The 18,783-nt window shown below is 28.3% G+C and overlaps 1 protein-coding gene across 1 annotated transcript in view; it reads right to left on the reverse strand.

Annotated features, from left to right (window-relative positions):
• Positions 1-8,482: 8,482 nt before the first annotated feature.
• The window catches only part of LOC111623231, a 39,330-nt gene continuing 29,029 nt past the window's right edge, over positions 8,483-18,783 (reverse strand). The window contains exons 13-21 of the mRNA XM_023365727.1: positions 10,930-11,287; positions 10,721-10,824; positions 10,473-10,627; positions 10,235-10,403; positions 9,859-10,006; positions 9,692-9,786; positions 9,010-9,224; positions 8,754-8,935; positions 8,483-8,635 (exon numbers count right to left, since the gene is read on the reverse strand). Of these exons, the coding sequence (XP_023221495.1) occupies positions 8,483-8,635; positions 8,754-8,935; positions 9,010-9,224; positions 9,692-9,786; positions 9,859-10,006; positions 10,235-10,403; positions 10,473-10,627; positions 10,721-10,824; positions 10,930-11,287 (1,579 nt within the window). The remainder of the gene's footprint in view (positions 8,636-8,753; positions 8,936-9,009; positions 9,225-9,691; positions 9,787-9,858; positions 10,007-10,234; positions 10,404-10,472; positions 10,628-10,720; positions 10,825-10,929; positions 11,288-18,783) is intronic.

The following is an 18,783-nucleotide window of genomic DNA, read 5'->3' on the forward strand; positions in this document are numbered from 1 at the left end:
CCCCTATAACACTGTTGATAATTCCGTTTTATATGAATTCCATGTTGTACGAGTCACTTAGATTTTACAAATATGTGAGCCATCCACAGCCCTGCACACATATTTGTAAAATCTAAGGGACTCGTACAACATGGAATTCATATAAAACGGAATTATCAACAGTGTTATAGGGGGTCGACTGTATTATTAATAAACATTTTATATTAGATATACTTTAATTATAATTTTTGAAATTGGAAGTAAAGATAGAATGCAAAATATACACAGTAAATACATATATATGTAATAAATATATATAATAAATTTTATGTATAATAACTTCTATATTAAAATATTATGATTAATTTATAACATTAGACATATAGCCTAAAATTATAAAATAAAATGTGTACATAATTGTATTTTATAAGTTACTAACATGTATAAGTTCATGTATAAGTTTATAAAATTAATTAAAGTTCTAAGTTTAATTAAATTAATAGTAATTAATGAATAGTGTATTTACATTATTTGAAATGAGAAAAAAATCAATAATATATTTTTTTATTTATTTTATAAAATTTTCAAATTACAAAAATTATTTTTCTTTGTTGTAATAACTAATAACTATGTTGAGGTGATATAATCACAAAACATTGTAATGAATGTAAATTCTATACAATAGATTCAGGAAATGAAAGATGACAAATTAAAGAGTTTCGTGTAAATAAGTGTACCTCTTTTAATCAATTTCACAAAGATTATTGGTTAAAAATAAGGCTAAGTGTTGAAAATTACGTTGTGATTGGTTATGTTTCTCTCCAACCAAGTACAGCCTCATTTGCATCACTCCTGTCGTTACTTGATTACATTCAACCAATTATCGTTAGAAACGTATTATTTTGATTATAGTTTAGGCGCACAGGCTTCCTGTATACTCGGATGAAGGATTTCTCTTTTTTATATAACTACACAGCGCTTATTATATTTCAAATTTATGTTAATTATATTCATATCCTATCTCGCATAAAGGCAGGATTGACGATATTTATTTTTATTTATTTATCAGAGAACTGTTTACGATTACAATTCGAACCTATTCAACTCTTTTTTCTTATTTTCTAACATGATTACATTGTAGATACAGTTCTTTCTTTGTAAATATTCTTTCATATTTAAATTTTAAAATCCACATTTGAAATCAGTAAAATACTTGATAGAAAAATAATTATTTTAACTTAAAAATATGCAGAATATACATATTATTTTCACTTATATATAGACATATATTCTACATATTTTTGTTATGTTCGATTGCTTGAAGACATTTCCTTTTCGTAAAAGGATGATTCTTACGTATAATTTATAACTGTGTGTCAAAAAATACATTAGGAATCTACATTAAATCGTTTTTTAGATGACAAAATAATAATAAAATATTAACCGAGAAGATTGATAACCATGCTTTGAAGCAGACCTTTTCCAGTTAACAAAATATAGGCTATACTGCAATTTAATATTTTGCACTTTGATTTAAAATTATGCCCAATTAAATGAAATGCTACTCGATTGTTGTTATTAATGAAAGAACTTCTAATATATTTTAAATTCATGAATATTTTATATCAATAAAAATGCTTTAAATATATTTTATACCATATTTATACGCCTGCTAAAAGCACGGATAATAGATGCAATACAATATATATATATTTAGCAGGCGTCTAAATATGGTATAAAATATATTTAAAGCATTTTTATTGATATAAAATGTATTAAAAGTTCTTTCATTAATATAAAATATTCTATAATATATGTATAGGCCCTATTATATATATAAAATGCTTAAGTGAATGTACATTTTGACAAGATGAGATAATTTGAAAATAAAATTCAACAGTGTAGATAAAATGGAACAGGTAGGTCATTCTATCGGTTTAAGCCAGGGGTGTCCAACCTTTTTGTTTCTTTGGGCCACATTGGAAGAAGTCATGGAGTTTTGGGTCATAAGCATAATATATAAACCTATACTTGTGGCCCAAGTATATTTTGGCCCAATCCTTAAATATACAAGTATATTTAAGAACTAACATGTCTAGATTATAGTAATAAGCATTAAAACTTTATTACGAATAAGGATATTTTAAAAAAATACTTCTACAGACACATTCAATTTTTANCGACCCTACTCGAAATATGACACACGAACCCCTTTATCTCCCCACTCCTCGATCTTTAACCACCAAAATTTAATAGTTTCAATCCCCTAATTTACAAACCTTCCTGCAAACTTTCAGAAATTTTCGACAAAAAGTACATTTAAAAAGGGTTAACAAAATCGTGTCCAATACACACATACACACTAACATCCATACAGACAGGAAAAAAAGCCCGAATTTTTTGCATTTCTCGACGTTTCGAGGTGTCTTGAGTCCAAAAATGTAAAATCTTCGGGGCTCATGCAAATAAAAGTCTGTTCTTTTGAACAAAGAGATTCATTCAATCTCTCTAATTTCATTCGCAAGTTAAATCAGCATAATAAGTCTTATTAATAGACTATAATTACAATAGAGCAGTGGTTCCCAATTAGTTTTTCTGCGTACCACTTCAAGAAAGAGCTCAAACTCGCGTACCCCTTATAGCAGAAATTCATATTAATCCATACTAATATTATAAATTCGAAGATGATAATTCTGTCTGGTGTCTGTCTGTTACCTTTTCACGTCTAAACCACTAAACAGGTTTTAATAAAATTTGGCACAGAGATAGCTTACATGTTGGAGATGGACATAGGCTACATTTTACTGCGAGAAAATATCTTACTCCCACGAGAAAATTCGATATAATGCGGGCGAAGCTGTGGGTAGACAGTGAGTGATAAAAAGAATAAGTTTTTTGTACATTTATTACCTTTAAAATACAATTCTAATAATAATGAAAATAACATAACATTATTTAATTTTAATGTGACAAATGTGCACGATTTTCTTTACACAACTTTGTAAAATCTGATTGCTTTTTGGTCAGCTTCAGTCTCGAGTCATCTTCGAGTTGAAGTCGGTGACGATGTTTAGTTTTCATGTTTGTCATGCCCAAAAATCAGCTCTCGCAGAGGTATGTTGTGCAAAATGATAGTAAATATTTTATTGCCGCTTCGCTGACATGATAATAATGATAATTGTACTATTAACACATAAATTGTACAATTAACACAGTATGTGTTAATTGTACAATTTTTGTTTCTTGGGCAAGAATTTTAATTAGGTATTGTCACAAATGCATTTTTTGATAAAATTTCGAGAATATTGTTAGTTATAAATAAACGAATTTGTGCATTTCACATCGTTTTGTAAATTGCCGAATTTTTGATGGTCCACCCATTATTTTTTTTGATTGCTTCNTAAATCTTTCATGATTTACAGTTTCATATTAAAGTAAATTATGAAAAATAATAATATTAAATAAAAATAAATAGATGCAGAAATTTCATCCTATATAAATTTATAAAAAGTTTTTATAATTTAGGATTTTTATTCTTTAATTATTAAATTACAATGAATATCGCACAAAGTATAGAATCTTATATTAAATAACTGTTTTAATTACACGAATGTTTTTCTGCATGAAAATTTCAAACATTTTAAATAATTTTATATAATCAAACGTTTTAAAATGCATTTTAATGATCAATGTTTATCTGAAAATTATTTCAAATTGACTGTATTTTAAATAATTACTTTCTAAAATAACCTTTAAACATAAACTATAAATTATTATATTTTAACTTATACTACAGGCTTACATTACAAATAATTTAAATAAGTTTATAGAAATTAAATATTGAATGAGATATCAATGCATTGTAAAATATTTTTTATAATAAAAACAATAATAGTGAGCTAGATATTTTGAAAATAAATATTTAAATTTTTATACAATACATAAAGGATTTTTAAAATTAAATTATCATGGTATGATAATTTAATTTTAAATTTTAAATTTAAATTTAATTTTAAATTTTTTTCATTTAAACCATAATATCGTGATATGGTAAAGAAATAATGGTATTTAATTTCATAATCCTTTTAAATTAATATAATCTTACGTTAAAGTTTGTATCATTAGAATTCTAGGTGTTAAATTACTATTCTTCTCAATTAAAATATTAATCATTTTTAAAATATATTTAATTATCTCACTTTCAAATTGTTATCCAGGCTACGTTATATATATATTGTGGCTTAGGACTTCAATGTTTTAAATAATTTTTATTGAATTTTGATCCTTTTAACTTCATTTTAAACAATCTTATTCAATACATTTATGAAAAATTATCAGATGATTTAAATTCTCCTGCACTTATGTTGTCCTAACGAAAAAACTTTGCCAATAAAACAGTATAGTTTTTTAATTCATACAAAAGTTATGTTCAAATCATCTATCAAAGTCTGAAAAAACTAGAATTACAAATGAAAATTTATGCATTCAATTTTATAATATAAATATTTAAAGCTTAAGAATATATATATATAAAGTATAAAGCAAAAATATGTAGCATTGAAAGTGCTAATCCTTATATATAAACCATAATATCTATTAGAAAATAAGACTTGATAGGAATTGGACTAAATGAATGATGTGCTTATTGTTCTTCAAACAGGAAAAAATATATGTGTATATTATTATGTTTTTATAGATTTATGATAAAAGATTGCTTTAGACAATTTAAAGATAATTTATTTAATTTTAATATATGACAATGTGATAAATGATAAATTTACGAATTTCAGACATAAGTATATAAAAATTTCTTTTATCTATCGAGAGAAAGTCTATTCAACAAGTTTATTCAACTTTTTTCAGTATATTTGGTATAAAAATCTATTCAATATTTTTTAAAAGGTCTGATTTGCACATAAACTAAACTTGGACTGTAACCTCGTAGTGCCAGGCCCTAAGGCCTCACGCTTTTTTATATTATAGCTTAGGACCACCACCAGTCTGCCTGGCTCTTATTTTATTTACAAGTAGATTTAATTTAAATATATCATTATCAAAACTGTATAGTGGTAAATATATAGCATAAATTATTGACTTGGTTATATTAAATATAGAGATTCAAAAAATATTGTCATTATTATCACATATTTAAATCTATACTAATATAAAGAGGTAATGTTTGTATGTATGTAAGTTTATATGCAGCAGGTAATCTCCGAAACTACTCATCCGATTTCAAAAATTTTTTCACCAATATTTAGAATGGAACTTCAGGGTGGACATAGGCTGTATATTATTCCGTTAAACATTCATATAAATTAAAAGATATAATCTAGGTTAAGGCTTTTATGTCCAACAGATGGCGCTACGAGTACGACGCCCTAAGTTTGCTTTTCTGTGAGGCATTATGCTTTTCTGTGAAAATGAACTAAAGCAGATCATCTTCTATCTATCTATATAAATAAAAATGTAATGTTCGTTTGTTCCTACCGATTCCTTTGAAATTTTGACACAACGCTGCATTCGAATACGCACGTGTTTTTATATAATATACGTGTCGAAATTCCCCCCACTGAAGGGAGATGGTTAGGATTAAGGCTTACCGTAAAGAACTCTGCTTCTATTTATACTATTTTAGATGAGGTTTTTTGCGTTTTTGATTGCGTTTTAACAGGGTACGTCAAGAGAATGTACACTAAGAAGAAATTTTTCGAAAAATTCCCCCCCCCACGGGGGAAGTGTTATACATTTATAATAGATACATTTTGAGCCACAACAACGCGTGGCGGGGTCTGCTAGTATTAATTAAAAAAAGTTCTATCTATATTTTAACTCGAGCTTCTTAAACATTACCTCTAGTAAATAAATAAACATTATTCGTTATTACCATTTACAATTTTTTTATAAACATCACCTCTACCCTAAATTTAAGCTTTTTTTCTATTTTATAATAATTAAATTACTTAAAAATTTTTAGAATAAAATATCAAAACAGATGGCGCCACACGAAGTTTTAAATGTTGCCGGGAAAGTTACTCAACTCCTCTCTGGATTTTTTTAAAGCAATACAAACACTACTACCATATCGCCTTTATAACTATTTCATTCAGTTAATGAAAATATGTAATGGGAAGCTGACTCCAATTGTTCCTCTGCATCTTCCAATTTCATTGTATTATTTATTTCCTATTAAGTTGTTTAGTTAGCTTTTCCTAAAATTAAAATATCCTCGAAAGTAAAATAACTTTATGAGAAATTAGAAATCTTTCTTATTTAATTGTAAAGTTTGATCTAACATTAAGTACAAGGCCTAATGATATTTTGATGAAAAAACTTGTATATAACTAATACGATGAAATGATGATCTTACTTATCATTAATCTCTAATTTGATTTATTAAAAACGGATGAGACCTTCAAGTATCTCTCTTATCAATATTAATGAAAACTAAAGCTGATAAGGTATCAAATTCCTGTACCTCTACAACTCCAGGAAAAAGAATATTATTGCTATAAATTGTATATTTTATGAAAACGAATTTTCTCATTTATTTATCAAAAAAAGTTCTGAAGAAAACACGAATTAAATTCTTAATCAATTCGATATAAATTATTGAACTGATGAATAATCTGTAGTAGATACTTAACAGATGTTGCAGTTCCTATATAACTGATAGGTTTCTATATGCAGTATAACTTTCCTACAGGCGTAATATATTTTTTAAAATTATTATTTATCATTTTATACACTTGAAAGTTAGAAAGTGATGCTATAATACTGTGATGTTGATTAAGTATAGCTTTGAATAAAGTACCAGAGATGATACATTACTACTTAACTTTGTCTGCTGTGTATGATGGAAAAGAATTGTGAATTTTCTACAATAAATAAATTGTTCTCAAAAGGTACAGTAAGTTACAATGTATAGTAGGTTATACATTTCTGATTACTTTTGCTCTTATTTTAAAATTAAAGAATTATAACTCCGTGAAAGATTTTTAATTAAAATTTCGTAGTTAATTAAATATAGACCTACTTTTATCTTTTATCTTTTTATCTTTCAAATTTTATGTTTATCAACAAATCTTTCGTGTGAGATGAAATGTTTCAGGATGATGTTTATAATAATATATACGTGTTTATATTAACTGTTCTTTCATTTACTCTAGGTCAAATATTAATTTATATAATGGTTATAATAGCTCTTAGTGAATTTATGCCATGTCATCACCTTATTTTATTGCTATAATATAGATGTAAAATTTTATTTTATCTTGCACAGACTTGAATATTGTTTAATTTAAAAGTTTAGAAACTTCTTATACTAGATATTTTCATTTTCTTACACGTTTAAACATTTAAGTGTGCATATTAATTTACATTTTACGTATTTCCAATAACTTGCAAATACGCGTAATGTATCACAGAACTATAAAAAGAAATAATATAAAATATTCATTAAAATTTTTTATCTGTAAAATTTTTATGACAGAATTTATTTTCATTCATATTTACGTAGTAAAGGCTTCGACTTTCCGTCTCGAAAGACTGGAATAGATGTGACTTCTTGGTAGATTATTAGGCCTGGTTCTTCGGCTATTTTCTTAGTATCCTGTGTTACGATCGTTGGATCTGGTTGGAGAAACTGCGACCATCCAATAGACTTTTGGGAGGGCATAGTATGGATTGTGTTGATCTCAACTTTCTCTCTACTTCACCATAACGGTTTTTTCTAGTCTCATGCTTTGACTGAGCTATTCAGCATGATGCCGGAATAATCTACATGCAAGACCGTATTCGTCTTGTTCTTTTCCTTCCAGAACCACTAATGACTATTTCTGTTATTTTTCTTTCCACTCGTTCGAATTTGAGATTGAGTGGCATTTTCACTTTCACAGAATTATTAACACAACCCGCCGATCACATGCTTGAGAGATTATAAACTTGAAAGCAGACATTTTTAAAGCGAATGTCAATTTTTATTTTATATTTTCTATCATGACTAATGGTTTCAAGTCCGTTTAAAATGTAATGTAATAATTTTAAGGTAAAGAAAATACTAGTAATTATCGAGTATTTATTTAATTCTTTAATAAAATAATATAAAAGTTGATTATTAAAATATTTATAGAATATTAAATAACTATTCTTTATTGCGTTTTAATTCAATTTGTACTTCATTTTCCGATTTTCTTCGTAAGATGTGACGTGTGTGGCTGCAATTTAAAAGCAATAATATTGATTTGTTTTCAAAATATTCATTAATTTTTTTCCTTAAAAATTTTAAATTATCAATAAGTAAAACAGATTCTTAAATTACAAACCTTCCTATAACTTCTCCTTGCGCCAATGTATCTGTTAATTCCGAATCTTTAGTTTCTGGTAAGAATAATACCAAAGCAGCTCCAATAAGAGATATCGAACCAAATAATCCTAATGGTAAAGCTCTATGCACATCATTTCCTTTAAATTATTAATAAGTAAGGAAAGATTCTTAATTTTATTATGTTACAGACCTTCCTACAACTTCTCCTTGTGCCAACGTATCTGTTAATTCTGAATCTTTAACTTCTGGTAAAAATAATACCAAAGCAGCTCCAAGAAGAGCTATTGAACCAAATAATCCTAATGGAAAAGCTCTGTGTATACGGTCTGCCTGAAAAAATAGAAAACAAACTATATAAGTTTAATTAATTAATTTATATAAATGCATACTTATACAGTATATAGGAATATTTATAGAAATAAACGTAAGTTATACTATATATACTTACCCCTTCTTTCATAAAGGGAGCAATTACATTTCCTAATCTTCCCATCATTGAACACGCTCCTAATCCTACGTTACGAACGACAGTGGGGTAGATTTCCGAAGATAACAAATACACATTCATCACTGATAAAGCGAGGCTAAACTTCGAAATTATTGCCAAAGCAATAACAGCAGAGGAAATGCCTAAAACAATATTTAATTGTGTGTTATAGATTTAAAAATCTGAAAAAGTATGTGTCTACAAGTACATTACTTACTTTCGGGGACAGCAATAGCAATGAGACACGCCAACCCACTTATTATCATAAAAATAATTTGTATATGTCTTCTACCAATGAATTTTTGAAGGAAAAAACAAACGAATCCTGCAGGTATTTCTACTAAAGCAGCGAGGAAGAAGAACAAAAAAATATTTACTCCAATATCATCAGCTGTGAAAGATAATCCATAATAAGCTACCATAATCGAAAACCTGGAAGACAAGCAAATATTTAAAATTATTAATATTTTATTCGCTTCCTAAATTGTAAAAAAAGAAAAGAAAAAAAATCAGTGTATGAATAATAATTTTTTTTTATTTAAACAATTTTTACTAATGTAAAAAGTGCAAATTACATAACGTTTAAATTATATGCTATTCGCTTCAAATTAGTAGTGTCTTGCCCCTGTACATCATACTTTCCCTGTTAGCAATAGAGTCGTGCCGGTCATCTATCTAACTCCTTTCAGGGAAAAGATTTGAATTGAAATAACGTGATTTCATGTTTGCATCGGAAGTTCGTATATAGTTAATCTGGGCCTTCTACTTTTATGCTTTCCATCCATATTTTGTCTCGGCTTTCATCTACCTAACTCTGATTAAGGAAGGATAAACAGAGGGACGACAATGGAAATTTATAGGTCTACAATTTTTTCAAATTGCATCCCAATGATACATACCAAATTATAAACAGTATTAAAGTAAACCTTCTTAAATTCGGACATTTCATTATATCAAAAAATGTTACGCGCTTGTTATCCTTTCCTTCGCTCTCCTAAAATAAATAAATTAAATAAATTAAAAATAATGAAATAAATTATTGCACGTCAGAAACTAATTTAATTACTTTTATAATTCTTTCACTTATCGACTTTAATTTTTGAGTCAAATTTTCAACATTTCGTTTATTCACTTTAATTGCTTTCGTAATTATTACTTCAGCTTCTTCAACTCTTTCTTGAGAAAGAAGCCATCTTGGAGATTCTGGTGTGATCCTATGTCCAAAAACATAAAAGTTTTTTTTACTGATATTAAAATCCTTAAGCTGGATATCCACACGAACGATTTTCCCGCGACATGCCAGCACATTATCACGTGATTTCCGTGTGATTCTCACTGACAATATCCATTCGCACTTCGCAATGCCGAAAGCGTTCAAACTGTACGGCGACATCGCTCTTGCGGATATCCAGCTTTACAAAAATATTAATAGAAATAGTTACCACCACAACGGAAGAATAACGATAAAAGTTAATACAGTTATCAATTCCAGATAAAACCAATCTCTCAAAAGCCAAGCCAGCCCCGGAAGCATCATTTGTCCTATTCCCCATCCTATTTTATCACATAATCCTACGACGACTCTGTATTCTTTTCCAACAACTTCCAGTACTATATATTAAATATATTAATTTAAAAAATTATATATAAATATGGAAATTTTAGAAAAAATATATTTACAAAGGACATATATGATTAAAAATGAAGATCCTCTTCCAATTGCAAGAATAAATCTACATGCTGCAAATAACCAGAAATTTTGAGAAAATGTAGATATCAAGCCGAAGATAGATGTCCATATCATACATAAATAAAGAATGGGTTTTCTTCCAAATCTATTTATAGAAAATATTATTCCAAATATTAAAATAATTCCTTAATTACATATATCAAATTTTATCTGTTTAATATAAAATTCAGAAACTTACTTGTCTGATAATTGTCCTCCAAGAGGAACACTTATTAAAAATCCCAAAAAATAAAGAGATTGAGCTAAAGATGGTAACCAAGACTTATCACATACTAAATTCCACTGAAAGTTAAAAGATTTGTTAACATATATTTTTTTCTAATATGAAATAATTGAATTTAAAATATATAATCATATTAATATATTAAAAATCTTTAAATTTCTTACTTTTTCGAGTATGGTGGATCTGTAAAATGAATGATCGTAATCCCATGATTTGCACGGTATTCGAGTTCTATTTTCTTCCTCTATGGAACTATACATTTCACACTTGCTGTAAGATTGTTTATTGTTGTTTATTACTATGGGAATGCTATCATTTTTCCATTCATCCATCGACATATTAGAAAATTCCGGTGGTTTTGCACACCAATAATCAATATTCGGTGCCAAGAAAGTCATTCCGAAATTGTACCATGCGGCAGGAAAATTTATGTATATAATAGAAATCATCATTATTGATTGCCATTTACCCCAATGTCCAATTATATCGGTTACATCTTCTGATTTTTCTTGTTTATTTTCACTGTATTAATAATATATATATATTAATAATTTTAAGTTATGGCCGAATTCACAAACGTGACGTTACTAAAATAACGACGAGATTTTATTGTTGTAAGGTATAAGTATGTTTGAATTCACGTAACATCTCGTTAATCTGAATTGTTATTTTACAACAGAAGAGGTGTCGTTATTCAAGATGGCGGAATAAACTTTATTTTCGAAGTTGACCGTGAGCTAACATTTGCGGCCGTTGTATCGAGTTTAACCATTGATGATATCATTGTTTTTTAAACTTATTTGTTATAATCAGGCTCTTGTTTCAAAAAAATCACTGCCGGTACGAATATATGGTGACTGAACACATACAACATTTATTTTTATTAAGCTTTAGATCCTTTTGAGAATTCTTTTGTTTAGCTGTCGGTATGAAGTTCAGGCTTAAAGATGGCTCCGGTTATAATTGCTTCTTCCATAATTATCATCAGTCAACAAGATAGCAAAGCTTCTAATTTCTTACTGGCAGTAGCCAACGGATTTTTATCCTCCATAAAAAACGCTATTTCATTGTTATCAATATGATACTCTCACTTTGTCAATCGTATGTACGACAGTCGTTAAACTGTTATTAACGACACTTTCGTGAATTCAGCCCATAACCAGTATTTAAAATTTAAGAAATTTATTTTAATAAATTATTATTTTTATAGCTTGTATATTTAAAAAAATAATATTCACTTACTTGTGAACTTTATCAGATGAAATAGCCATTTCTGAATTTCTGTTGCACAGATGTATACATAAATCAAATCAGTTAAAATATGATTTATTAATCTTGGTAGATGAACCTGAATAAGACATTTGATTTATGACAAAGGTAACACATATCTGTTAATTAATACATTCTCAAATAACATATTATTATTGAATGATTCATTGGCAAGCATATTAGTTACGAACAATCTTCGACTTGCTAGGATCTAATTTGCGGTCGCATATCCATGATACACGGGCCGCAAATTAGAGAAACTAATAATTAATTCTATAAAAATTATTTTTAATGAAATCTCACAACAGATGGCATCACACATGTAAGTTATAAGTGCCGGAAAAGTAGTATAACAGTCCTTGCCAACTTTTACTTTTCCGGCTTTTCTTTTCTGATGATTGCAGTACTGTGGAGCGGATCAGTTTCCGCTGAGAGCTCAAAGAGGCCCAGGAATGTTATGTATGATAGCATATACTGTTTACTAGTCCTGTGTAATGCTCATAATGTCCCTTTGTGAAGGGTTCATAAATTACGTGTTTTATGTGGTCTGTTAACTTTATTATGTGTGTTATTTATAATGCGAATGCTTTTACACCTACCGTTCCTATTGTACTAAGAAGAAAATAAGAGTGATAGTGTTAGTCAGAAGAAACCTGACCTAACCAAATTTTCTGGATTTTCCAGTTCTGTCGAGGAAATGAAGAAGAAGCAATGAAGAATCCAATGACGAAAAGCTCCAGAAACTTTAGAATGGTAAATTAGTGAGGGACTGGTGTTGCTATAAACAAAGCTAGTAAATGCTTAAGGGAAACTGGCCCCTAATTAGGAGAATGTGGAGGAACCGTAAAACTCCACATGACCAGCCCATTGGCATGCCAGAAAAGTAACAATCCTGTTAAGTGTGTTCTTCTTCATTAGCATACCGAGAGAAATACTGCAGATTTATACGCATTTAAACGTTTTCGTATTCCTCAGTCAGTTGTCTGGGCACCCACCTAGCACACACTTTTTGGAAGTTCAAACGATCATGCACTATGACGTATTAACATATGTCATAGTGCATGATCGTTTGAACAACCACACCCTACTGCGGCTGTAATATTGCCTATCGTTGTTTACCAGCCATCTCGAATCATCTCCTCAACCCGTCGCACTGTTGTTTTCGACGCAATTTCTTTAGGACGACCAGATCAGTATTCATTCACAACATTTGTTAGTCTTTGTGAGAATTTAAAGATCCAGTCAGACCCCAATTGTGCACCGTTTTTCACGACAAACACTTCTAACCATAATTGATAAATTTCTTCATAGATGTCTTTCGCAAAAGATCCTTTTGTCCACAAAAAACGCATAATGACGCATTGTTCTTTTACAGTACTAGTGCGACTGCTACCTGCCGAATGATGACTGATAAGCTGCTATTTATTTACATATTCAGAAACTACTGAGTCTTATCCGCAGCCATCCCATATTAGTTTTATGTCCTACTTATTGACTTTTCCTCGTATTTCGAAGGATATAATGTTAATCAAGTAATAACTTTATTTATAAGTAGTAGTGATTAGTCAGAGAACTTTATGATGTCGCCTTGTATTTACAAATATAAAAATAAATATTTTTGTTAATATGGTAACTTTTTGGTAACTTTAAAATGGTAACTTTGTAGTTAAACAACAAAAAGTATAAATATGAACATTTCTCAAATGAATTAATTGCTCACTTCTATTATTACTTTCTCGGCTGTTACATACAACAGAGGGAAAGTATGGCGATCAGTTAAAAAAATGACAAGATTTTTACATTTTTTGAGCTCAGGATATCTTGAAACGTCGAGAAATGAAAAAAATTGGGTTTTTCTGGATGTTTGTGTGTGGGACACAATTTTGTTCATCTTATTTGAAACTTAATAACTCCTGTGCTTTTGATCAAAAATTTCTAAAATTTTGCAGGGAAATTTTCTTATTAGAAGGATTAATTCTATTAAATTTTGATGATTAAAGATCGAGGGGTGGGGAGATAAAGGAGGTCGTGTGTATCTCCAGTAGGGTCCGATTTTACTCGTTATTAGCATTTACAGCCTTTTGTAAAACCAACCCTACCTTCAAAATTAAGCTTTTTGCATTTTATTATAGTTAAAAATATAAAAAGATTTTAAAATAAAATAAGATAACAGATTGCGCCACCAAATATTGCCGGGAAAGCTAAGCAACTCGTTGCTGGATTTTTTCTTAAGGAATTGTGTTGCTTGTAAAATATTTAAAAAATCTTTTTTATGTTGATTATTTTATACTATTATGTAAGTGAAAATGACTATCAAATCAATAATAAATTAAAGTTATACAGTATCAGATCTCTGGCAGGTTAAGAAAGTAAGTTAAAAAGCAAAATAGAATCGCATTATAATGGAATATGTCGCCATTATTATCGTCATGAATAGAAATCATTTTCATCCCAAACAACTATAAACACGAAAGTAATTAGGAAAATATATAATTACAAAATATATGAAGATTATGACAAACTTTTAACTCGAAATGTGCATTAAGTTTTTGAAATCGTAGACTAAAATCTCCAAAGAGAAAAAGAAGTAATGGAGGCACTTTTGGTTTGCGGGAATGTATGGTCTTTTATGATTGGTTGATTGTAACTTAGATCATGTGTTAGATGAAACTCTGATTCTGATTGAGTATGTATGACATTTTTCGATGCTTATTCTTATATAGGCATACGTTACGGTAAAAGTGATTAATCCGGTAATTTATACATAATCGCCGGCTATTATGCATAATCCATAACGATCTTGATAAATGTGATAAATTTCTTTCATATGTTGCAAATTAATCTCATTTACCAGTACACACTATCCAGTTCGTAGTGGTAAATATAATAAATCATAATTTATCAAATTTATTGACCTTATGCATAATCGCTAGTCTAGGATGATTAATTTGATGTCAAGTGTACTTCATTGATATGCAGTCTTACTCCAACATTGTAAGTTTATACTTGTATATCAAGACCACTTAAGAAAGTTTGTTTGTTTGTCCCTTGAAAATTAAACGTGCAGAGAAAGTGGCCCGTGTGTTGATAGATACTTTCACAATTTTCGGGGTTCCTAGCGTGTTACAAAGTGACAATAGTCGTGAATTCTATAACCAAGTTATAGAAGGAGCGTACGCAATGTGAACTGAGCTGAAAATCGACACGGTAAATCGAGACAGTCAGTCTGTATGTTAGGGTAGGTTAGGTTGAACGTGCACACCAGGACGTTGAGAACATGCCAAGCTCATATATAGTAAGCAATCAAACCTAACACCTGATGAGGGATTACAATTTGTGCAGTTAATAAAGAATAAATTATATTATCAAGGCATTAAGTGTAGGCCTTATGAAGTCATGTTTGATTCACTCTTAAAAGTTGGGCTGAAAACATCCTTTCCTAATTATGCTGTATCAGATGCTCGCACCAAAAAGTAACATAAACCGTAACATAAATATATATTATAGACTACTTATATACTAGAATAAATAGGCTATAGGCTATATAAAAATGTCACACAATAGAAAAACTTTGCCGAAAATTTACAGCAGTTCTATGAGAATTATAATTATTAGTTATATAAGTAACAAAAATATAAAAGGTAATAATATGCCTACATTTAAATAAAATTATGCTGATTGTTTATAGGATGGTGATAAGTTATTTTTCTGAATTCTTTTGAAATTGCATTTGAATATTACTCAAATTTCGTGTTAGGTAGAAATTAAGTTGCAACATAAATTAGACACAAAAGGAATAAGAAAACTGATGAGTCAATTTTGTGTAAAATATGAAATTTGTTATTTTGCTTTATTGCTATATTATCATATTTGATTATTAAAGAACTGAATGTGTTTATAGTTTTCTAACAGAAAATACAAACGTAGACAACATCGTTATACATTTAAATTATTTTCTGTGAATTTTACACTTTTATATTTCTGTAAATTATTTACAGTACCGAACAATACACGGTAACTTGCAAGAAACAATAAATATACTCCACACTTCATTAAATTGACAGAAAAGCAATGAGTCACAACTGGAATTAAATGCATAAAAGATATTTAATTTTTTTTACTTTTTACTATTTGCCTTGCAGACACTACGGGGGGGGTAAGAGGGCCTTTTAGTCATACTTATCGTGGATTCGATCAGGCCTACAATGAAACCAGATGGTGAGAAACAGAGCCGACAGATCGCGGTTTGTCCTTCATCCAGGTTCGGTTTCCTGTTTACAAGTTATATAATAAATAAATAAATGAATATAAGCGATTTTCTTTTCGCTGTTTTTTTATTTTTTGTGATTCCGTAATCAAACAGTGAACTAATAAGTACACATGCAAAACTTTTTTCTCTCATTATAACAATGATAAATCATTATTTTAAGTGTTTAAATATTTTACATTTAGTTATCGTAATTATATTTCAACATATTTTGAGAGTATATGATGTCTATAAACATTTTAAAATATTATAATAAAATGTACATTTATGCTTTTTAAATCAGGGCCGAATTTATGGCATTGAGCTTTCACTTCTATTCAATAGTATATGTAAAGTTATTATTAATAGTATTTGTAGTTTGTTCACTACCGACTCTTACTTACGAGTACGGTATAAACTGTCCAAAACGTTACCCAAATAAAACGGAAACCTGTCTAAACGGAAAAAATTCTTCGAAACGGGGCAATTTTCTATATTTAAGAAAGAAAAACCTGTTCTAAACGGAAACCAGCGTAAACGGTAAGAGTATTCGTTACCGTACGATTCCGTTTTATAAAGGTTTACTGTAGATTTAATTTTGCGTTTTATAAACTATTTAATCTATATAATCATTAAACCTTTCTAAAAGTCACTATCATATATATTTATATGGAAAATTAAATAATACTATATTTATATGATGTATGATAGTCGAAGACTGTCGTATTTTGTAAATGTATACAGAAAAGCAGAAAACACACGTAATATACGGTATTTGATATTAAATGATTTACAAAGCATAGTACTAACAATCTTAAATAGAATATATTACAGATTATGGGAAAATTACACAGTAAACCTCGATTTAACGAATTAATTCGGGCGAGGATGGTGTCCGTTAAATCGAGGTTTTACTGTTTATAATTTTGGTTAACTCTAAAATTAAGTTAATTTAAATTTAAATATAATTTTGTCTAAAAAATGTAGAGTCTACTTACTTTCTGATGATTACTATTTCAATTTTTTAATTAAACAATGAATTAAACATAGTAAAACATAAGTTAGGATCTAGTACTTTATAGGTATTTAAACTACTAGACGTCAGGTATAATGTAAAAGATTAATAATAAGAAATACGCTGATGTTTCATGCATTCATTATATTGAATGATGTAACAAATGCAGTTGTACAACTTCTAGAATTATTTTATCAATTGTTTTAATTTCATAAATTATATTAAAAGTGCATTTAAACATTTTATTTACGTGAAATAATCAATTGACAAAGTTATCAATTCGTAGTCTTACATAATGAAACAGTATAATAGAGTTATTTAGTGAAGTTTTCTAATTCAAAACTATAAAAGTAATAATATTTGAGGATGCTCAGTTTATTAAGAAATTAAAGAATTTCAAAGCCATATTTATTTTATTTTATACAACTTTATAAACACGACAAATGTAAAAATTTATACGAAGCTAATTTGCATGCTTTACACGAGCTCTTTATTTTTCATTACGTAGAAATGAAAATACATTTTTACCCTTCACGGTTATTACATATAACAGAGAAAGAATATGGCGATTTACCAAAGAATTCTTAACTGTATCTATAATCTTCAACAAATTTATTAAAATAATTTCGGTTTAAACGATGAAAATTGCATCTTATTACCGATCCAACAATTATTCTTTCTAAATGAAAAAATGGTCTTGTATGTGATAGTTGTATACACCATCTTCATGCATTCCCAATCAACCGTTAAATACAAAACAATTGGCTTCGTTAACAAAAAAAAATATATATTTAAATTATTCATGAAAAGTTCAAAGGTGAAGTTGAATATTAAATTGTCAACTCGAAGTTTAAACTTAATTAAGAACGATTTATTATTAAATAATTGTTGAGATAAATTTATTACTGACGTCAATGAATAACTGCATATAAAATTAATTAATTCTAATTTTTGTGAATGTAATTATTTTGATTAAAAACATAAAACAGTACATTTTTTTATTATTATTTACGGTAATAAAAATACAAACAATTTATATCTATAAGAAACCATAAAATAATAATATATAGTTTAAATGATTATTACCTCATTACTGTATTTTTTTTAAAAAAACAATATCTCGTTTTAATTATTTTTCAATATTTCTTCATCAAGGTTTTTAAGCATGTAAGATGCTTTCTTTAATTCGTCCATAAAGATATTTTTCGTAACGAGCGCTTTCTCGATCCATTTATCGGCCGTTTCCTTTAGTAAATCTTTAAATTCTTCAGCTGCTTTGTTAAATTTTTCGAATCTTTCGTGTCCAGTTTTAGTAACTGCTTCAGTCATAGATTTAAAAAATTCCAGCATTTTTTCTTGATGTATTTCAATTTTTCCATGTTTTCTGCTAGAATGAATTTCTTTCTCTTCAAAACTCTTTGCAACACTTTTCCAAATGATTATTTGAATAATTAATAAAGCCAGCCAAATTTTATAACGTTTAAAATT

This window comes from Centruroides sculpturatus, unplaced genomic scaffold (genome assembly GCF_000671375.1).
Source record: "Centruroides sculpturatus isolate CEXI.00-Female unplaced genomic scaffold, Cexi_2.0 scaffold8, whole genome shotgun sequence".
NCBI classification, from domain to species: domain Eukaryota; kingdom Metazoa; phylum Arthropoda; class Arachnida; order Scorpiones; family Buthidae; genus Centruroides; species Centruroides sculpturatus.